The sequence below is a fragment of the Heloderma suspectum genome, chromosome 3 (assembly GCF_057233095.1).
Source record: "Heloderma suspectum isolate Gila_16-S chromosome 3, 16-S_ref, whole genome shotgun sequence".
NCBI lineage: Eukaryota > Metazoa > Chordata > Lepidosauria > Squamata > Helodermatidae > Heloderma > Heloderma suspectum.
In genome coordinates, this window is record NC_139460.1 from 295,679,958 (window position 1) to 295,701,169 (window position 21,212).

Consider the following 21,212-nt stretch of genomic DNA (forward strand, 5'->3'; position numbering starts at 1 on the left):
GGGGTTCTGGGGAGGGAGAGTTTTTAGTTCTGGAATGTTCCTCCTCTTGGTTGCTGGGCAGAGTCCTGCAACAAGAATGATATGAAGGGAGCAGGGGACTTCTCCTCAGCTTTCAAACCAGATGTTGCAGATATTCCTCTCCTTTTACCTTTGGCTCCCCCACCTCTTGCTGTTTCTAATCCCCCTCGCCCCCACCGCCACCGTTGTCCAGATTTACTATAAACTCTTCAAAGCAGGGATCTCTTTTTTGGTTATGTTACTTTGTAAAGCACCATGGATTATGCTACATTAGTATTCTTATTCTTATTATTCTGCCTACTGCTGTCTTGACTGCTTAGATGTTGGGGTTGCTTATACACGGTCTTAGAAGAAAGGGGTACTGTTATTTTTCAGTTGTATTGTGTGTAATGACTGGCTGCATTTTATGTTGTTACCATTTAAAGCAATGAATATAAAAGTCTATGTCTAATATGGTTCTGCAGTTTTGTTGCCCAATTGTTTTTCCTTAGTACCCTGCATTTTAACTGAATTTTCAATAACGCTAAAAATACTAGAAACAGACTTTTTTTTTAGCTAGAATTACTTTTCTAGTGCCAAATCCTTGGAAATGGGTAAGAGAAGACTTGAGTGTGTCAGTTCTCAAATCATTTCAGACATTTCCTTAACCACCAATCTTGTATGTTGTGCAGTGGTAAATGCGGCTCATTGGTTCTACAATGGTACAACAACTCTGCCCATCTCTGAGGAAGACAGAACTCCACGAAAAAGGATCAGTAAAACACTCAATATGACTACAAGTCCTGAGGAAAAACGCAAAATTATCGGTGACACCTTTGTGAAGGTATCTGTCTTGCTTTAGTATAGTTTTGTTTTCATCAGCAGTTGTTTACAGTCACCAGCTCTGAAGTGCATGTATGTGCTTTTTCGAGCTAGCCTGTTGGCTGATTTTTGATGTTTTGCTTCCAGAGCCAAGCCTCTAGACATGTAGCTTTAAAATGTGTTGTTAGTTCAGCAGTTTCCAACATTTTTGGATACATCCCCATTCGGAAATGTGACCCCCACTGTGATATAAAAACCCAAACGATCAAACGACTCCCCATTATATCAGAGTTTACCTACTTACTGTTGAGGTTACTGTAGCTTAGTGGTAGAGCCCCTGCTTTACATTCAGAAGGTCCCAGGTTCAATCCCCAGCATCTCCAGGTAGGGCTGGAAAGAATCCTGCCTGAAACCCTGGTGAGCCACTGCCAGTCAGTGTCGATACTGGGCTAGATGGACCAATGATCTGACTTAGTATAAGGCACCTTCCTATGTTCCTATTCTCCACCCTGTATTTCATACTGTTGCCCTAGGCAGAATCATATTGGGGTTCCTGGCCTCTTAACACAGTGGTGTCACTATCTGCCCTAGCAGCAGTCTGGTTTATGGTGCCACTGAAGTGTCCTTCATCCCATATTAGTTTTCGTGTGTGTGTGTGTGTGTGTGTGTACACAGGCCTTCATCTTTTAATGCAAGTGAAACAGAGCTTTTAAGCAAAGCCTACCAGTTTGTCCAGTAGAGGTCACCCACTATCCGCTGCATTTTGTGTAAAACTCAGAACAGCTATATTATAACCCAGTAGCAGCCGTTAAGTCAGTACTTAAAACGCTTTTGCTTTTGGTTTGTTTCTACCCCGGACTCCACTTCCTCTTGTTTCACAAATGGCTTTGAAGGAATTGTTACATCATTAGAAAGAGGTTTCAGTTGCAGCTGGAGAAAATTCTTATGATACATTTACTGTCAGCTCTGCTTAGAAATCATTAAAAAAAAAAAGCCTTCACACAGTCATAACAGTCTGCATACTAAAAATGTGATAGAAACACAGTGAAAAAAATTCTAAACACAAATCCATTAATTGTGTGTTTGCCCACGCGTGCGTGTGAATAGCAAGAGGGCCTATGAAAAAGCAATACATTCACACGTATTTGTGTTTTATATAGGGTGTTAGCCGCCATGGGCTCTTTGTGAGGAAGACCAGGATACAAATCAAATCAAATAAATAAATAAGTAAATAAAATATTTTAGTCTGTGGTAAAAAAAGAAGAAAAAAAAGAACATGTCTGCATTGTTTCTTCCCAGTGTTCTCAAGTCCATGGCACTGGTACAGTTTGACAGTAGGCTAAAAGGGGATGGATGAATAGTGGTGATTAGATTTCAGCTTCCTACTAAGTGGCAGATGTTAGTATGAATAACTCTTACCATGTAGAGAGGGCTGTAATTCATGAGGACATTGAAGCCTGCTGTTTGTAAATAAGGTTTGGGAGCTGGGTTACAAAGAAGCATCTTCTCCATCTCCACTTCTCTCCCTCCCTCCCCACCCTAACTGTAGATTGCTAATGAAGTTATTGGAGAAATGAACCTGAAGCCAGAGGAAGTCTTCCTTGCTCAGGGAACCTTGAGGCCTGATCTCATTGAAAGTGCATCTGTTGTTGCTAGTGGCAAAGCAGAAGTCATCAAGACTCATCACAACGACACAGAGCTCATCAGAAAGTTAAGGGAAGAGGTAAATAGAACCTCGCATCTAACTTTTCATTACCCCAAGGGCCGATTGAATGTGGAAAGCAGTACCGAGATGTGCCGTGTTCCCTTTCTAGCTTTGTATGTAGCGTTGAGCATTTCAGCCAATATTTTCAAATTGTAGCTTTATATACATGGTGTTACTTTCACATGCAAAGACAGAAAAATCCCCACCACCACCCATGAATAATTTGTATACAGGCCCACTTACAAAGAGATTTTATACTGAATAAATTGAAGAACAATTTCAGATTCAATCTTGGGTATAAATCAGATTTTGTTATAGCCTGCTAGGCAGCAGGATGCCAAAACAACTAGATTGCATTAATTTTATGGAATGTGCGTGTGTGTGTGTGTGTGTGTGTGTGTGTGTATATACACATACACACACACCATATGACAGCAGTTACCAAGCCTCCCTGCCGAGAGCTTTGAATCACTTCACTATTGTCTTGGCCTCTTTGACATTTCATTGGAGTGGTGGAGGCAGGGTTTAAATTATAGCCTTAGTAGTGCTAGTATTTTATTAGAAATTAACGAAGAGATCCAGCTTAGCATGGGTTGGAGTAGCCCTTAGCTTTATACAGCAAAGCCTTTAAGCAAACTTACACAGCTGTCAGAGTTGGACACAGCGTGCCTGCCCTTTTGGAGTGTAGTTATACCCAAGCCCCTGCCATGATGATGCCATGATCCCTGCTCCTACAGCCCCCTGAGGGAGGGGTCTCACCACTCCAATCCTCTACGAGGGGCAGGGGAGCTGCTCTACAGTCACCGGGAGGAAGAAGCCATATAACTCTGTCTCTTGGCCTACTAATCTGCACAACAAAATGTGTGGACTGCAAAGCTACATAATGGTTAAGGAAGTCTGCCCCTATAGACTGAAGATGTTAGTGAAGGCTCCAACAACATGGACACATTAAAATTAATTAATGCATTAAAAATAATCCCTTCATATGTATGCCAAGTTTCAGGTGTCTAGGTTTAGGTTTCACACTCTTGGTACTGTGGTGCTGACGGACAGACAGACACACATTGTCTTTTATTATAATCGATTGGTTTTCTCATTAGCTGTACGTTCCTTCAAGATGAGACCCTGAAAGCCAACTGCACTGTTTTCCCTTGCAGGGCAAAGTAATAGAACCACTGAAGGATTTCCATAAGGATGAAGTAAGAGTGCTTGGGAGAGAGCTAGGTCTGCCCGAAGAGCTGGTCTCCAGACATCCATTCCCAGGTAAAGGATTAATGAAGCTCAGCAGGAGTCGGAGGGTTGGATCTTCCGCTAATAGAAAGCTTCTTCCGCTCACGGAAAGGCTGTCCCTGACTTAGCAGAAGAGAATTCCCTGAGAGGAGCAACCCCAGATCCAAAGGAGTATTTCTGTAGGCGCAACTCTTGCGCAAAAATGTGCACTAAGTTTTTCTCAAGACTTACTTTGTGGCCCACTAGTTTATATGCTACAGCCTGTCTTTGCTTTATTCCCATACTGTGTAACCCAGCCCCTGATACGCTGTGGCACTGCAGTTTGGGAAGCCGAGCTCTTGAAGAGAAGAAAGCTAAAACACTTTCTTTTGCTGCTCATGATTCTTTGAATCCAAGCCATTGTCTTACATCAATAGTACTGTTTAAGAGCTGAGAGCTGGTGTGATGGTGAGAAGTCTGAATGGTAAATCGGGAAGACTCCATTTCCAATCTATAGGCAAGCCACCCCATCCTCAGTTCTCCTCCTCCTCATAATGGGAATAATAATATTGATCTATCAAACTACGTATTATTATTAACGTGTTTAATACATGAGACACTTGAAAGATATGGGTGGAATCCAGACAGCCTCTTGCACAAGGGGGAGATACTACTGCTTTTGCAAGGAAGCCCCCCACCCACCCACCCCGACGTTTGTCAATTCTTCCTGCCAGCTGCCATCCTCCAATGCTATCTTGAGGATCCCCCGACCCTCAGGAATACACAAGAAGCTGTGGCAGGAAGGAGGAGGCTGAAAACCCTGTGAGCAGAAAACTCAGTTCTCATTTTTCTGGATCTCGGGAGAATTTGTTTTGACCTTTGGGTGGGTGTGAGGAAGGGATGCTGGAGTGCTACAACTAGCTAAGAGAACGATTAAATAATGGAAACAAAATACAGTTGGAAAGGTAACAGTGCTGGAGCACTTATCATAATGTAGCAGGCAAGAGGGGTGAGGCCTACAGTTCCTTCCTTACCTTTCTCTTGTGAGCTTAATTTTAAGAACATAAGAAGGGCCCTGCTGGATCAGACCAAGGGTCCATCTAGTCCAGCGTTTTGTTCACACGGTGGCCAACCAGCTGTCAGATGGGAACGCTTAAGCAGGGCATGAGCGCAACAGCACCCTCCCACCCATGTTCCCCAGCAACTGGTGTACATAGGCTCACTGCCTCTGGTACTGGAGGTGGCACATAGCTATCAGGACTAGTCGCCATTGATGGCCTTTTCTTCCAGGAATTTGTCCAACACCCTTTTAAAGCCATCCAAATTGGTGGCCATCACCACATCCTGTGTTAGTGAATTCCAAAGTCTAACTATGTGCTGTGTGAAGAAGTCCTTCCTTTTATCTGTCCTGAATCTCCCACCAATCAGCTTCATAAGATGACCCCGGGTTCTAGTATTTTGAGAGAGGGAAAAAATGTCTCCCTATCCACATTCTCCACACCATGCAGAATTTTGTAGACTTCTGTCATGTCTCCCCTTACCCTCCTTTTTTTCAAGCAAAACAATCCCAGCTCTTGTAACCTTCTCTCATCGGGGAGATGCTCCAGCCCCTTGATCATTTTAGGTGCCCTTTCCTGCACTTTTTCCAGCTCTACAGTATTTTTTTTTTAGATGTGGTGACCAGAACTGGACACAGTATTCCAAGTGTGGCCGCACCATAGATTTCTATAGGGGCAGTATGATGTTGGCAGTTTTATTCTTTTAAAGTAGCAGTGGGCAAATATAGGCTGAATAGGACCCTCAGATCTTTGCTGTCTGGCTGATCACTGGCAGCCACCCACCTCACCGCTGGCTGTGATTAAACGGTCCTTTGCAACAAGGAAAGGTAGATGGGGGAACCCTACCAACACACATGTTTTCTTCGTGTAAGAGTATATGCGTACCCATGCATGGAGTTCAGGGATTGGGTAGCAGCAGTTTGTCCTGTCTCCTTGGCATAAAGTTTTAGACATGGCCTGCCAGCCGTTGTACTCTCTTTAGGTCTACTCCTATTAAGGGCCTTTTTCTCAGTGGCCCCACAACTCTGGAATAAATTGTCATCGGGGGTCTGCCAGGCCCCATCATTTCAGGCTTTTGAGAAGGCCCTGAAAATGTACTATTTTACTCTGGCCTTCCCCTGATTATGTTTTATCAGACTGGGTTGTAGCTCCAGTTGTCTGCTTATGCAGATGTTTGCTGTTTTTTAGAATGTTTATTACTGTTTTTACTGTGTTTTTACTAACGTGTTTTGTTGTTGTATGCTGCCTTGAGAGAGCTTCTGCCCTGAAAGGTGGCCAAGAAATATTTTAAATGAATAAATTAATTAAGCATTTACAACAGGCTACAATCTAGATGAAATAAAGTTAAGCTTGTACAAATGGCAACTCTAGGCTAAATAGAGTGGATGCTAGCATAAGATACTAGCAAGGCGCTTACAGCTTATAGTAAAGCTCCATAATAGAAACACTTGGATCCCTGTCGGTTTCAACAACTGTGCCCCAGCACTAGCACTAATGATGCTACGGGAGCATAAACCAGTGTTTGCATAGGGTAACTAAGACTTGCAAGGGCAATGAGGAAATGGCAATTTGCCGCCGAATTTAAGTGGCAGATCGCTGCCTTTTCCCATTGCCTTAGCAAGCGTGAGCGACTGTGCGTTGGTTTTATGCTGGCACAGCACCATTTGTGCTAGCGCTGGGATCCAGTTGGATGCCACCCATACAATTTAAGTGAAATCTTTTTTTTAATGTATATTTATTGAATTTTTTATCTCTTTCTCAGCAATTCCATTGCTTAGGGCACAATCCTATCAAGATAGGCGGCCGCCTCTGAACTCGGAGGTGACTGCCTATCCAAAGTAAGGCAGGAGAGGAACGGGGGGGGATCTTTCCCTCCGCGCCTCTCCTGCCCTGCTATTTTTCTCTAGAGGGCCGTTTTCGGCTCTCTAGCCGCGCGGGGGGGGGGGGGGGGGCTGACCAGGAGAGGAAGCTGCCGTACAACATACTGGATGTGTCATGCGCGCAGCTCCGCTCTCCCTGCCCCAGAACGCCCCTTTTCAGTCACTCCGCGCTCCTCTCCCTAGTACGGAGGACGAGGCAGCGTGGATGAGGGGGGAGGTCAGTTTTCTGGGAACCGACTTCGAAGCGTGGGCTCCGAGGTCAGTTCCTGGAAATGAACATATCCTATGGCCCTCTAGACAGTGTCTAGTGGCCATAGGATTGCTCCCTTCTAACTGAAGACCAAAAAGGAGGTTGGGCTGCCTGGTGCAGAGGGGAGAAGAAATCCAGAGATAGGGCAAGAATTCCAGGGAAAGGGAGAGTAAGGAAGTAGTGTAGCGTGTGAGTATTCAGTGGGTATTCAGCCCTTCACTCTTGTTCTAGTGCAACTTGGTAATAAAGAGTATCCAGGATGCACTTCATGTGGATAAATAGTGCAGAAATCACTAGCACCTTAGAACTCACAACTGTTTTTTTTATATTTTCAAGCACTTCGCTAAACCAGTTAGTGATAAATGGTATCGTGGTTCAAATGGTCATAACCACAGTCATGTAGCATTTCTGAAATATAACTAATCATTTTCCTGTTGGTTGCTAGTTATATCGTAGTGTTCAAATATTGTGTTTTAGGTCCTGGCCTTGCAATTAGGGTAATATGTGCCGAAGAACCATATGTCTGCAAAGATTTCCCTGAAACCAACAACATTTTGAAAATCATAGCAGACTTTTCTGCAAGTGTTAAAAAGGTAATTATTACTAGAATTGAAGGATAGAAATTCCCTTATTTCCAGTTTGTTGAATCAATTTGTACCTGTAGGTTGCTCGTACTTGTGTTGGAATTAAGAAGCAGCACTGCAAATAATACTCAGCCTATTCTGAAACTTTTCTATCCCCTCTCTTTTGCTGAGGAACCCTCAAGCCATTCTTATTTCCAGCCCATTTTCTCATCATCCTGCCTGCTCTATCTTCTACACCTCGAGAACTAGTGTGGTGCCATTGCTAGACTCCGGATATCCAGGTTCTAGTCCCCACTCAGCCATGAAGCTCACTGGGTGACTTTGAGCCAGTCACTGGCCTATCTTGCAGGGTTGTTGTGAGGAAAAAATGGAGAGGAGGAGGACTATGCAAGCCTCCTTGGGTTCCTTGCAAGAGGAAAAAAGGTGGGATATAAACACAATAGCAGTGTTTTTTTTTTTTAAATCTCTTAGCTGTTCTTGTTACACTGGCTGCCTCTTTCCCTTTTCTGACAGTTCCCCTTATGTTTTCACTCCTCATTTCCAGTGTAGCTTCTACAGCAGGGGTGCAGAACCTCAGCCCCTGGGGCCACATCTGGCCCTCCAAGGTTCCCCAGATGGCCCCTGACCACTGATCATTTGGTGGTGGTTTCATGGCTTTTGCACAGTTTTTCCCTGTTTGAAACGATTGAGATGCTTCTCCTAACACTTAGTTACTAGCGGGAAGAGCCCTTTACACGCAACTATGCTGGTATTTTTGGCCCTGCCCCTTTTGCCTTTGGCCCGCCCACCACTGAAATGCAGCCCTCCAGAGCTTCTCTGAAATGCAGTCCAGCTCTGAGGCTGAAAGAGTTTAAACACCCATTTTACAGTGTCGCTTCTTCCTTTGAGAATGTTCTCAAGATTCACCTCCTTTTTAAACACTTTACTTTCCCCTCCTGATTTCCTAGTTTCTGTTGTTATTTTCTGATTCTTCATAGCCAAGCTGTTTCCAGCTGCTTCCTTCCTCATTCTCTTTTGTAGATTAGAGGTGCTTTAGAAATAACCAAATTGAGATCATAGCTGGACCATCTGCCTGCCAGATGCGCCTCTGGCCTCTTGGTTCGAGAACTCTTTTTATTTTCCTACCTCTGCCTAATGGGGCATAGACCACTAACATGTTCAGATGTTTAGATTTGACTTTCTGCTTTGTTGCCCAGCCTCACACATTGCTGCAAAGAGTCAAAGCTTGCACAACTGAGGAAGACCAGGAGAAATTGATGCAGATCACAAGTCTGCATTCATTGAATGCCTTCTTGCTGCCAATCAAAACTGTGGGAGTACAGGTAGGTGAAACTGAGTCTGCAGCAATAATATTACTAAAGGCAGTGGAGGCTAGAGGCTGTCAGAAGTAATAAATTGACAATTTTGCAGTCAAAATGCAACAAATCTGGAAGAGATGGGGCATAAGTTGAAAAATCGCTATTTTCACATGAGTGACAAAGGACTTCAGATGTCTAAATGGTCACTTCTGTAAGGCCTAGAAATCCTGGCTGAATAGATACAGGATTACAAACTTTCCTAAGAACTGGGTTTCATTAAGTTCAGACTGCCAGTAGAGGAATAGCTGTTAAAGTTTCTTATAGACTACTAATTTGCTCTTTGCGGATGGAGGGAGGTGGCAGGTGACAGTGATGTCTATATATGGTACCTCAATTCTGTTCTCCCGAGGAAGCCTAAGCACCTGGCTATCACAAAACCCATTAAAGGCTCAGGACCACATGTAGTTCTAGTCAAAGAGCTTCATTGGCACTAGATAAAGTTTCAGTTGATATGGTTCACAATTTTTTTTGCAAGCCATGCTTTGAAACAATACAGCTGCTGAGCTAGGTTTCCTGCTTTGCAGGGTGATTGTCGTTCCTACAGCTACGTGTGTGGGATCTCCAGTAAAGACGCTCCACACTGGGAATCCCTGATGTTCTTATCCAGACTCATACCACGCATGTGTCACAACATAAACCGGTATATATCCATAATATTTTCAAAATTCAGCTGCTGTTTAGTAGTTTGTGTCCCATTTTGTTTGGGAAATGGTAATTTACTGATGAGAAGTCAAAGCAAAAATACCAACTAGAAGAACATATTACTACTTTCCCTTTATATCTGTTACAATACTGCATGCTGAGAAGGAAGGGTTGGAGATCCTACTCCAGGCTCACAGTATGGCCCTGTAGCTCAAACTCTTGATCTGCCATTTGGCCAGGGAATGTATCCAGTCTTTTGTATTTTTTGTTGTTGTAGCAGTAGTAGTAATTGATGTTGTCTTGTGTTGACCATTTGGGGCATCTAGAATGGAAAGGCAGAATAAAATTCTTTATAATAAATAAGATACATGAATTTAAAGATGTTCAGAGCAACACTGCCAACTTCTGGTGTACTGGAGGGTACGTCCCTCTTTCTATAGTTGTGACTGCGTTTACAGTGGGAGTTTTAAAATGAGAGAGGGAAGCAAAAGCTTGTTTTGAGTATAGAAGCGAATGTTACTTGCATTTTGGATGTTCGAAGTTTGGATTTTCAAAACGGGATACAAAAATAAAAGAATGTTCAGGGAATGGCTCTCTGAATGAATGACACTGCAGTCAAGCTTTGGATGCATTGCTGGAATAGAGATGCATTCATCTGAGACCATGTTTTCTTGACTAATTTATAAAGCACACTGACCAATACTCCATTTCCCCCCTTCTTAGAGTTGTCTATGTATTTGGCCCACCAGTCAAAGAACCTCCCACAGATGTTACTCCCACTTTCCTGACAACAGGCGTCCTCAGCACATTGCGACAAGCTGATTTCGAGGCACATAATATTCTCAGGGAGTCTGGTTAGTATTTGCATTTGTTCAGTGCAATGTATACTGTATTGCTAATAAGTTTGCAACACTCCAGTCATGGCGACAAAGCTTTTTGCAAGAAAATCCATCTGGCAACCTTTTTCTTCTTTTTTAAAAAGATAATGGAATACAAGAGAGACTGAAAGAACTGGGCATATTTAGCCTTGAGAAGAGAAAACTGAGGGGAGATATGATAGTGCTCTTCAAGTATTTGAAAGGTTGTCACAGAGAGGAAGGCCAGGATCTCTTCTCGATCATGCCAGAGTGCAAGACACGGAATAATGGGCTCAAGTTACAGGACACCAGATTCCAGCTGAACATCAGGAAAAACTTCCTGACTGTTAGAGCTATAAGACAACAGAACCAATTACCTTGGGAGGTGGTGGGCTCTCCCACACTAGAGGCATTCAGTACGAGGCTGGATAGCTATCTGTCGGGAATGGTCTGACTTAGATTCCTGCATTGAGCAGGGGGCTGGACTTGTGGTCTTATAGGCCCCTTCCAACCCTACTATTCTATGATTCTACACGCTTGTGTAAGTGATTCTTATTTTGTAGAATGCTGGATTCAGAAACTTGAGTTTCCTGGGACACTGTGATTTCTTCACTTTATAGCAGAAGACATATTAAATAAAAAGTGAATGATATGAGCATCTGTAGAGAATTGCGTTCCTAATTTAATGCATGCATCTCTTAACAGCATCTCTTGCGCTGTTTCTAAGCCATGCTTTAGAGCACAATGTGTCTTGATACAGCCCTTTTAAACAATGCCATTTCTTTCTCATCCTTCCATCAAGGAGCTAGAGGTGGCACAAATGGTCTCCCCAAAACATCTAATCCCAGGGTAGAGATATGAAGGCCTGGGGAAAAAAAACAGATTTTGGGGGGGGGGCAGTTTTTTCCCCGAAGCCTTTTTATGTCCCCCCCCCCATTGGAAAAATTGAACAGCTTTGAATTATGAAACATTTTCTTTTAGAATTTCATGCAAAGTATTTATATTTTGTTACCCAGCCTTTTCTCCCTCCAAAATGATTTCTAAAAACTATGTAATAAGAACACTTTTTAATAGAAAGACTAGAGATTTAAAATGTCTGGAAATAATGAAGCCATAGGGAAAATGTTTTTTAATCCTCTGTAAGATTCCCAGCATAGTTAGCTCTTTCATTCCTTAATAAAATTATTGATCTAAAGTATATTTTACTGATAGACATTTCTGCTCAGTTTCCCAGCATGTGAGTAGAGCCACCATTGTGCATTCTTGATAGTAAATGTGCATTCTTGAGAGCTTGGGTTTTGTCCTATAGAGTCCTGTGTTTCTGATGCTGTAGCAGTCATTTAATGTAGTTCTAATCTATTCAGACAATAATTACAAATTTACTAACTGAATTTACTTTTCAAAGTTTTAAAATATAATGATAATTTTATGAGCAAACTGTGTCACACATAAAATAACTTCAAGAATGGAAAGGCTGCTTTATGTTCCTAAAGCAGCCCTCCCCAACCTGGTGCCCTCCAGATGTTGCTGCCTGAAGCTGATGGGAGCTGAAGTCGAAAATATCTGGAAGGCATCAGGTGGGGGAAGGCTGTCCTAAAGCAGTAAAGTGACTTTAGATCTGTAAAGAGCTCTAAAAATAATTGCTTATTTTAAAAATAAGTATTGCTTATTTTTCAATTTTTCAAAAATTTCCAATTTTCCTGAAAAAGGAGGGAGGGGGGAACAGGTTTTTTCCATGGCCTCAAAAATTCTGGAAATTTTACATATCTATCCCGGGGTGCAGAACCTCAGGCCGGGGGAATGAAATCCAGCCCTCTGGAGGTCCAAATCTGGCCCTCTGTGGGTCCCTATAAGGCCACGCCCCTTTCTCCCAACCACCAATCCTTTGGTGGGTTTTGTGCAGTATTTTGAGGTAGGTTGGACCCATCCCCTTTGCCTTTGGCTCTGCCCACCACTGGAATGCAGCCCTTGAAGGGGCGTCTCCAAAACAGAGTTCAGCCCTTAGGCTGAAAGAGGTTAACATAAGATCATAAGAAGAGCCGTGCTGGATCAGGCCAAGAGTCCATCTAGTCCAGCATTCTGCTCACACAGTGGCCAACCAGCTGTTGACCAGGAAACCTACAAGCAGGACACGAGTGCAACAGCACCGTCTTGCCCATGTTCCCCAGCAACTGGTGTACATAGGCTCACTGCCTCTGGTACTGGAGGGAGCACATAGCCATCAAGACCAGTACCCATTGAGAGCCTTTCCTCCAGGAATTTGTCCAACCCCTTTTTAAAGCCATCCAAGGTTCTGTCTTCTCACAATAAGATGGTCTAGGTTTGGCTGAGACAGTGACTGGCCCAAGGTCACCTGGGAATTCGAACTCATACCTCTCCAATCCTAGTCCAACACTCTAACCATTACACCACACTGTCTCTCTCGATCAGTGTAACAGTTTATTAATTGTAGTTGTCTTTCTTTTTTATTGAAGGTTATTCTGGAAAAATCAGCCAGATGCCAATAATCTTAACACCGTTGCATTTTGATCGAGATCCCCTCCAGAAGCAGCCTTCCTGTCAAAGATCAGTGGTTATTCGAACCTTTATTACTAGTGACTTCATGACTGGTATTGCAGCAACTCCTGGCAATGAGATACCAGAAGAGGTAAACTTTTAAAAAAATGAAATGGTCATTTCTTCCTATGCTCATCTGGAAAAATCATTCCTTTATTTTAGAATTGTAAGACATTATTTCTAAACGTTGAAATAAATTAATGGTATAGAATAAACCTTCTGTGGAGATTATCTGAGAGAAGCAGATTTTCTGGGACCTAACAACACTCAAATTTCAAATAGAAATGTACAGTTGAAAGTTGTTAAATACCATTGACTAGAATAATGCCTATAAGTTTGGACATCCACAGTATCAATGTTGTGAATGTCTTGATGTTATGGTTTATATATATCCATTGATTGCATACTTTTAATTGTCCAAACCTTTTTTTGCATAAAAATGTAAAGCCCCTTTCCACTGACGCTGGTCCATGCATGGAAACACATGACTGTATATTGAGCTGATCTAGCACGAACTCTACAGAGAAAATAAGTCTGCATACTCAGTGCACCTGTCCTGTGGTAAGCTTAGCCTGCATGTCTCTGTTCCCAACTTTGGACCAGTGCAGATGGGCAGTGAGCCAGGCTGAGTCTAAGCACCACTTTCCCCCAGGTCCTGGCTTGCCTGTTTCAAGTCAAACTGGTGAAACTAAAAGTAAAGTAACTTGTCCAAGAACGTAGGTACAAGGCCAGAGGTGGGTTCTAAGCTCCAAAGCACTAAACCACTTTTTTGAACCCAAATAAAGATGATGCTGGAGGACAGCACTTTGCTTTGCAGCATACCACCCTCCCAGTTATTTTTTGTTTGTTTAATTAAATAAAGTTGGAGGGAGCAATCCTGTGGGCTCTAGACATTGTCTGAGGGGCCACGATACTGGGGATTCCCCCCTCCAAGGTCAGAGACAGCGCTCCAACCTCGGAAGGGGGAGTCAGAGATCTGACCCCCTGATCCCTTGTAGCCAGCGTGGAAAGAACCGCACCAGCTGGCCTCCAAGGTTGGAAAATTGACCACAGACAGGGGAAAGGGGGTGTTTCAATGGGTGGGGAGGGGAGGAGACTCGAGAGGCCAGGATACAAGCTATCCTGAAGCCTCTCCAGCCTCCTTCCCTCCCCTTCTGAAGCACCCCAGCAAAATGCCCATCTCGCAAAAAATGCAGGTTGGGAGGACAGGGAGGCAAATATCTCCTCTGCCGCTCCTCCCTCCCTGAATTGGATGACTGGAAGCCTCTGAGTTCTGGAGCTTCTGATCATTGAGGGTGCACTTGACCCTATTGATGTGTCATTAAAAAATAAAATTAAAATCAGGAGGAGCAGGGAAGCTTGTGGGCATCAAGAGAGGTGTCTGCAGGCACATGGGTGCCCATGGGCACCACGTTGAAGGCCCCAGAACTAGAGCTTAATGGGAAACTATTTTAACTGTGTTTTATTAAAACCACCTTTTAAAAAGACACAAGTTTGTTTTAGTTACTGCAGTCTTATAACTGGAGCCTTTGGAGCAGAGGAAATGAGTTGCTGGCGTTGCGGCAGCTTATTTGGGAAAGAGTGGAACAGAGATCTTGGGGAGAGACAGGGCTGTAGTAGACATATGACTTCCCTCAACATGTCTGCTCTTCGCAGATAATAAGAATTTTAAAATTTATTTGCTTGTTTATTTCATTTCTATACCACTCAATAGCAGTTCACAAAAATTAAAACCAAAAACCACAGGATAAAACAATATAAAATATAAAAGCATTAAAACCACAATATAACAATACAACCAGAATAAAACCTAGCAGCAATGCAGAGATTTAAAATACAGAATTAAAACACCAAAGCTAAAAGACTAGGAAGCTAAAACACCTGGGAGTATAAAAAGGTCTTCACCTGGCACCAGAAGGAATACAACGTAGGTGCCAAGTGAACCTCTCTAGGGAGCTCATTCCACATCCAGGGTGCCACAGCAGAAAAGGCCCTCTTCCTGGTAGCCACCCACCTCACTTCCTTTGGCAGAAAGTCACAGAGAAGGACCGCTGGGGATGATCTTATGGTCCAGGCAGGCACATATGGGAGGAGACGATCCTTCAGATAACCTGGTCCCAAGCCGTTAAGGGCTTTGAATGTTAATGCCAGCACTTTGAATCGGGCCCGGAAATGGACTGGCAGCCAGTGCAGCTGGAAAAGTACTGACTTAATGTGATCTTGTTGGCCAGTTCCTGTTAATGATCTTGCTGCCCTATTTTGAACTAACTGAAATTTCCGGACCGTTTTCAAAGGCAGCCCCACATATAACACATTGCAGTAATCCAGACGAGAAGTTATCAGGGCATGGATAACTGTAGCTAAGCTATCTCTGTCCAGATAAGGGTGTAGTTGGTATACCAGCCTAAGCTGATAAAAAGTGCTCCATGCCACTGAGTTCGTGACAGTTCTGGGTCCAAGAGCACCCCCAAACGACGAACCTGATCCTTTAGGGGGAGTGCAACCCCCCCCAGAACAGGTTGAATATCACCTAGCCGGGCAGACGAACCACCCACTAACGGTACTTCCGTCTTGTCTGGATTGAGTTTCAGTTTATTGGCCCTCATCCAGTCCATTACCGTGCCCAGGCCCTGATTCAGAACAGCCACTGCCTCATCTGGGTTTGATGAGAAAGAGAGGTAGGGGTGAGTGTCATCCGCATATTGATGGCACCTCAGCTCACACCTCCGGATAACCTCCCCCAGTGGTTTCATGTAGATGTTAAATAGCATGGGGGATAAAACAGAGCCCTGTGGAACCCCATGGCACAATTGCCATGGCACAGAGCAGTAATCCCCCAGCACCACCTTCTGGAGTCGGCCTTCCAAGTAGGAGCGGAACCACTGCAGCGCAGTGCCTCCAACTCCCAACCCAGACAACCTATCCAGACAACCTATCCAGAAGAATGCCATGGTCCATGGTATCGAAAGCCACTGAGAGGTCCAGGAGAATCAACAGGGCCGCACTCTCCCCGTCTCTCTCCAGCTATCTTGTGCGTACCTTCTGAATGCGTACCTTCCTTCTGAAGCATCGGGTAGAACATTCTAATTTATTTGCCCTGACTTGTTCCTCCTTTCTTCCAAATGAGGACACTGTCATTTATGTTCTTGTCATCTTTTTGTTGCTTGTTTCTAAACATAGGTTGTGTTGAAAATGGTGACGGAGATTAAGAAAATTCCTGGCATCTCCCGGGTGATGTATGACTTGACTTCAAAACCACCAGGAACAACTGAGTGGGAGTAATTATTTCCCCTCCCCCAATGAAAGTACTGTATGCAGTTTTAAATTATATCAGAAACCATTCCCCAGTGTTGACATGCAGTGCTGTGAAACGAGTGACTGGAGCTGCTGCTACATCACATGTGATTTTTTTTTCCCTCTCCTGGATCATAATCTGCAAATTAAGAGTGATGATGTTGGGTGTGGGGGGAGGGAAGTAAGGTAAGTGGGGCTGAGGATATGTACGGGTAAATAATTAGGGCAGCGTTGCCTATGTGCAGATAGATTCATATTGCTTTGCTTTTTGGGGGGAGGCTCTTACTGGCTTTTCCCGTTTTTCATGTGTTTTACCATTACGTCATTTCAATGTCTCTTAAAAAAAATTTTTTTTTGTATACTGTGTAAAAAGAGGCAAGTTTATTTACATTTACCAAAACCATTGTTAGAGCCTATTAATAATGTAAAATGAAGAAGAAAAAGTGACCAACTGCTTTTGAAACAGATTTATTATAAATAAATATTTTGCCAAATGGAGTAGTGGGTATTGTTGAATTGTGGAATCAATGTATATTTGTTTGATGTATACTGTAACCCCTGTTCCATATCATTTGAAGTATTAAGCCAGGCCCTGTTCCATATCGTTTGAAGTATTAAGCCCATGGCAATAAGTGTTGACATTCTAAACAACTGGCACTCAAATAATGACTACATTTTTTCCCCATTCTCATTTCCCTCCTCCATAATATTTTCAAAACAAACAACTTTTGTTTAAGACTGTAAAAGCATACATTTTTCTCACCATGCAGTTATATCTATATTTAATGTACATCAGTTAATCAGTTACAAGAGAGCCTGACATGAATTATGTATACAGCTGAAAGCACATTTTATGGCTCAGACAAAATCAAAGTAACAATCTACATTGCAGCTACTGCAACCTCTGTGCCCTTTTTCAGTTTTTGTCTTTATACTGAGTTATTATTCCTACCCTTCCTATTGGTTTTATATTTTATATGAGGCTGCTTTATAAAGGCAAGCTAAATAATGCGCTTATGGGACACCTTTGCAAGATGTGTTAAAACGTTACGCTAAGTTGTATGGGCTTTGGAGCCGGCTTATCCAGTCTGAATATGAATGCATTTCTCCACTACTGCGACTTGAAGAATAGGCTACCAATAAGTTGGAAAGGTGAATATAGATACTTCCTGTCCCCAGTATGTGTATGGTCAGAAGCTAGGTGGTTTGGGATATGTTTCCGCATAGCTAAACTCGATAGAGCTGCTTCTACGGCATATGGTTTGTGTAACTGAAAAGGAGGGATGCACCTTGTTACTGTTAAGCAGAGATGGGCAACTTCTGGGGGTAGAGGGGCTACATCGCCCCCCCTGCAGGAACCCACTGGGGGATGCACCCCAACCCAACAGAAATTGCTACCACCGAATTTGCTGATGAAGTGGGCAAAAAGTAGCAATTTTGCAAGCAAACAAGGTGGGCAAGGAACATGTGCCACGCAGAATTACATCCATGAATTGCGTGTTCCTGATGCACCTTATTTGTTTGCAAAATTGCTATATATATTTGCCCCCTGTTGTGGCAAATTTGGGGGCCGGCGGTGCAAAATTGGCAACGGGGGAGAAGTGTGGTGCCCACCCCCACTATAAAGAGAGTTCCCCTCTTCTAGGGCTGCCATGATTTCTGCCGCCCATTCTGAATACCTCCCCAACTCAGCTGTGTGCTAGAAATCAATGCAACCCTATATGAGCTTTGTTTGTTCCCAGGAGTTTAAGCAACCCAGGGTAACTGCGCTTACGAGCAGGATACAGACAACCATTTGCCATGTAATGGCTGCTCCAAAACTCACTGCACGACACCTGCCACCTTGTGGAGAGGCAGTGAAATAGCTGCTTCTGTTTAATGCAAGATTTGATGGCAAAATGTCTGCCATTCACGATTTCAGTCAAGATGAGGCTGCTGCCCTTGTGTGAATTTGGATGGGATGCCTAGGTCAGTGTTTGCCTGGATGGTTTCTGCTGGCCATGTACTACAGCATCTGTCTAGAATGAAGAAGGGGAAATAAGGATAAAGGGCTCATGCTGGCTACAAATCCACTATGACCTATTTGAAATTGATGGGGTATATAGCCCTGGTGTTTGGGGGGCTGAGATAAGATGGGGCATCTCTTGCTGTAGTGACCACCCTGCTGTGCCACATAATTGTTTGCTATCTCCTCAATAACTTCCTGTGGAGACCTTGCAACGTCTGTATGAGTACACTGGGGGAGATGGTGCAGAGATTAGGAATGGAGTCCATTTCATCCAACCCATGGGGCGCAATCCTATTGCTTTCCGATAGTCGGTGGTTTGGGAATGGCTGTGTTCAACTGAAGTGCAGTCCAGACAAACTGTCTACTAGGAAGACTTCTGTGTGCTTGCTTGTGATACTTTGTGGTGCCTAAGGCAAATTATTGTTTGCAAGTCACTTGGGAGACGGAAACACAGATTCCTGAAGGGGGATTCTGCTGTCTCGTGGTTCTTCAGGTTCATAGCATTGGGATGCTCTTGGATCTTAATTGCTGTGCCTTGACCAGTAGCACCTTTCTTTGATTTAATATGTGGCCATTTTAAATGCTCTTTTCTAAGCTGATGTTTAAAATTATATAATATGTAATCCTATCATAGCTATGATGCAACCTAGAAAAAGAGGTACAATATCTGGTTACATCCATAAGAGCCAGAGGCTTAGCTGACTGGTGCCCCTAGTGATGGCGACCTTTACAGCTGGAGTTAGAACACTTTGTTTTCGTATTCTCACTGTGTTAGATGCACAAAATAGCTAAATTCTCCTAGGGTTTCTGTCTTAGCAAATGTGTAAATTTTGACACTTCCGGACTTACAGCTTGCTACACTTACTTTTAAATAGGAATCATGAATAAAATGGAGTTCGGCAAACTTCATAAAGATTATGGTAGAACCAGAAGTAAACATGTGTAAGATGTATCGCATTGTAAGTGAGCTGTTAAATTTTAATCAAGATACCAGTGTTGTACGGAACAGGGTTTTAAAACACACATACACACACACACACACACCCCTATTCAGTTTGTGAGGGAAGTGGAATATGGAGTATACCTGAACTGCCATCCTTCCAGTCCTTGAATGTATTTCATAGTGTTAATTCATGTAATCTTAGACAGATGCAGAAACAGAGATTACTTTCTTGTTGTGGTCCAGAAGGAAATGTATAACATGTAGGGTATGAATGCAGTTGCTCTTGTTCAGTTTGTTCACCCTCTAGTCTTCAGTAAGACATGTCAACGTTTTCAAAGGAATTTGTATAGGGAATAATTCCTAGCATTCTCATTTTTTAAAAAACAACACAAACATTTTCTGCTTGTAAATGATAAAAGTACTGTGAGCCTTAATTTTTATCCACAAATAAAAGTTACCCATTTGGATGCTTGTGTGGTTTTTTGTTGGGGTTTTTTTTTTAGCCATTCTTTCTGATCCTTCGCCTCTGTCCTCTACAAGCCCATTGAATACTGTGTGCTCTAGCTCTAGTCAGCTCTTCTTGGGTAAGCACAATATAATGGAAGACAAAGATGGCAGAATCAACAGAGGTGAAAGCAGTGGAGGGGAGTTATCGGGTAGTTCAGACTCAAAATATGGTTTGACTGCGCTTGGACTTGGTTTAGAGCCAAGTTGAAGCACCCTTCTTGTGGAAGGTATACCTTAATACAGACCGGAAACACAAGTATGTAATGTTTTGTGCTGCATGATCAGATTTGTTATGGGTTATTGCCCTGGAGCGCTCACGTGGATGATTTCTTTGGACTGAATAATACAATCAAGCTCAAAGACACAGTGATGCAGAAACAAGTTCTTGGTTAAACACTGTCCTATCCTGGCACACCACCATGAGCTGAAATCCCACAGTAAGTTATTGAGAGAGACTGTTTTTTTCCTGTATGTTACCATGGAGCCCACTCATTGCCTCCAGATTAGTCAGGGTATAAAATTATTTTTTAAAAAATGTTTATTACATGTATGTCCCGCCTTTTTTCCTCTTGCAAAGAACCCAAGCCGGCTCACACGGCCCTCTTCCTCTCCAATTTATGTTCCGGATGAGGTTATCTGGAATGTAGGGCAGAACATAATGGGCCTGTTCTCACATAATGGCAGCAAATCATGAGTTAATTAACCCACAATTTGCTGGGTGCATTCCTGGTGCGTGCCACTGCCACCATTTTGAATATGAAGCCTCAGATTGGCCCCATCACAAGTTGCTCCATGATGTCCAAACCCAGACACGATGAGTTAAGCGTGGGTTCAAAAACCCACAGTTAAACCTAACTACTAACTGTAGGTTAACTGTGGGTTGTTAAACTCACAGCCCATAGTGTCTGGATTTGGATGTCACACAGCAATCTTCAATTGGCTGATTGGAGGTTGCATATCTAATGGGACAGCAGCACGCACCACAGAAAATCATGGGTTAATTAACTTTATGTGCAAACTGGGTCATTGTGACAAACACTTGATTCCCAAGTGCCGTTATTCTGCATTGCTTTATATGTGACAAATGTCCTTCAATGTCTGAGAAAGGGCACAGGGAAGGTGGGGAAAGTTACATTGATTGTCTGAGTCCTATAATAACATAAGAAGGGTTATTCAATGAAGTGAATGGTGAGAGATTAGGAAGAGAGAGGGAAATACTTCACACAGCACATAATCGAACTGTGGAATTCACTTCCACAAGATGTAGTGGTAGCCACCAACTTGGACGGCTTTAAGAGGGGGTTAGACAAGTTCATGGAGAATAAGGGTATCATTGGTTATATATTACCTCCAGTATCAGAGACAGTAGACCTCTGAATACCAGTTTCTGGAGATAGGCCCTGTGCATGGTTTCTTGCTGCCTGAAGCAGAACTTGCCCCGGTGCTGCCACCACGCAACCCTGCCACCCCAGCTGGGAGAGCCCACCATCTTTCCTTTGTTGCCAAATGGGGGCCAAGATTTCAGTGACTCTGGGACTCTTG

At 43.2% G+C, this 21,212-nt stretch overlaps 1 protein-coding gene across 4 annotated transcripts in view; it reads left to right on the forward strand.

Moving 5' to 3' along the window:
* Nucleotides 1-19,628, forward strand: part of GMPS (guanosine monophosphate synthase) — a 92,826-nt gene extending 73,198 nt beyond the window's left edge. For all 4 annotated transcript variants that reach the window (XM_084847327.1, XM_084847326.1, XM_084847329.1 and 1 more), the window contains 9 exons: nucleotides 690-841; nucleotides 2,369-2,542; nucleotides 3,682-3,787; nucleotides 7,399-7,514; nucleotides 8,702-8,827; nucleotides 9,388-9,503; nucleotides 10,229-10,359; nucleotides 12,837-13,009; nucleotides 16,099-19,628. In XM_084847327.1, coding sequence (XP_084703453.1) covers nucleotides 690-841; nucleotides 2,369-2,542; nucleotides 3,682-3,787; nucleotides 7,399-7,514; nucleotides 8,702-8,827; nucleotides 9,388-9,503; nucleotides 10,229-10,359; nucleotides 12,837-13,009; nucleotides 16,099-16,200 — 1,196 coding nt within the window. In that variant the 3' untranslated portion in view covers nucleotides 16,201-19,628. The remainder of the gene's footprint in view (nucleotides 1-689; nucleotides 842-2,368; nucleotides 2,543-3,681; nucleotides 3,788-7,398; nucleotides 7,515-8,701; nucleotides 8,828-9,387; nucleotides 9,504-10,228; nucleotides 10,360-12,836; nucleotides 13,010-16,098) is intronic.
* Nucleotides 19,629-21,212: the final 1,584 nt, after the last annotated feature.